Source organism: Chlorella variabilis (assembly GCF_000147415.1).
Source record: "Chlorella variabilis unplaced genomic scaffold CHLNCscaffold_273, whole genome shotgun sequence".
Lineage (NCBI taxonomy): Eukaryota > Viridiplantae > Chlorophyta > Trebouxiophyceae > Chlorellales > Chlorellaceae > Chlorella > Chlorella variabilis.
Genome location: NW_005434878.1, coordinates 1 through 1,222, shown reverse-complemented (window position 1 = coordinate 1,222; position 1,222 = coordinate 1). Strand labels below are relative to the sequence as shown.

Sequence of the window (1,222 nt, the reverse complement as noted above, 5' to 3'; positions counted from 1 at the left end):
GACGCATGTCAGGCTTGTGCTGGGTCTGCTGGGGCGAGGCGCAGCACAGCAGGCTGCTGCACCCGTGCGGAGGGGGCAGAGGTGTCAGACAGCACGTGGCTGTCTGACGCATCCTGATCAGCAGGCTGCCCAGCCCATAGCCTGGCTGGCAGGCCTCCTTCTCCAGTCGCTTTCTCCGCAGGCAGCAGCTTCGCCCCGTGCCATACCAGCACGTGCGACGCCCCCCCAGGCCCCCGTTTCCGCAGCTGCCGCTCCTCATGGATGTTTTGCGGTTGGGGTGGCCCCTCCGCCAGGGCACAGGGGATCAGCAGACCGCAGCGGAGCTGACGAGGCGGGCCAGCGGCAGCTGCCGTCCTGTTGAGCGCCGCGGCCGAGGAGCAGGGCTGGGGCAACGAGGGGCAGCGGGCGACAGGGGCAGTGGGGCCGACGGCACCGGAGGGCGGCACGCCGCTGGGGCTGCCAGCCGCAGAGCAGGCACTGGGTCGACAGCCGGCAGGACTATGCCGGCGGCAGAGATTAGGGGTTGGATCGTGGTGGCTGTGCGCCGCTCGCTGGGCGGGTAGCAGCCACATGGCCGCCGCAGGGCGGCAGCGGGTATGGCGCAGGGAGAGCGGCAGCCAGTGTTCCGGGGACAGCAGACAGCCCGGGCGGCGAGACAGCAGACGGCATGGCACAGCGCCTGGCGGCGTCAGAGGCCGCGGAGCCGCTTGCGCCGCTAGGGACATGGTGTTGTGTGACTAGGGAGATGGTGTAGACGTTCCCATTGACGACACTCATTGCTATGTGGAACATACACAGCCCCACAGAGTCATCAGACGCACAACAGAGCAAAGACGGAGAGGCATCCCCCATGCCTCTCATGTGGAAAGAAGCTGCTCTGCACATCCAAGGTTCGAGCCAAACCCCAAGCCCAGGAGGCTGTATTCGTGTCCCTGGTTGCTGCCCCGGCCCAGCAGAGTTGCAGGCATCCGTCACTCGGCACCCACAGGGCGTGCCAGTCCCTCCCCACTCCCCCCAGTGCTCTTCCTGCAGCTAGCCAGCTTGGCGCAGGGCCTGGCCCTCGCCCACAAGGCCAGCAGAGGCAGCAGCAGCAGCAGACACAGGAGCAGCAGCATGGCGCAGGTCGGCAGCGCCGCGCCTGGCAGCGACGCGCCCGGCGGCTACTCCGCCTCGGCAGGCGCATCGCCCGTGTCTACAGGGAGCGTGATGGAGACACGGCGCG

The 1,222-nt window shown here is 68.4% G+C and overlaps 1 protein-coding gene across 1 annotated transcript in view; it reads right to left on the bottom strand.

Annotated features, from left to right (window-relative positions):
* The window catches only part of CHLNCDRAFT_55808 (hypothetical protein), a gene marked incomplete at both ends in the record, with an annotated part of 2,114 nt that extends 999 nt beyond the window's left edge, over window positions 1-1,115 (bottom strand). Inside the window, one exon of the mRNA XM_005842583.1 lies at window positions 1,010-1,115. Coding sequence (XP_005842640.1) covers window positions 1,010-1,115 — 106 coding nt within the window. The remainder of the gene's footprint in view (window positions 1-1,009) is intronic.
* Between the last annotated feature and the right edge of the window lie 107 nt (window positions 1,116-1,222).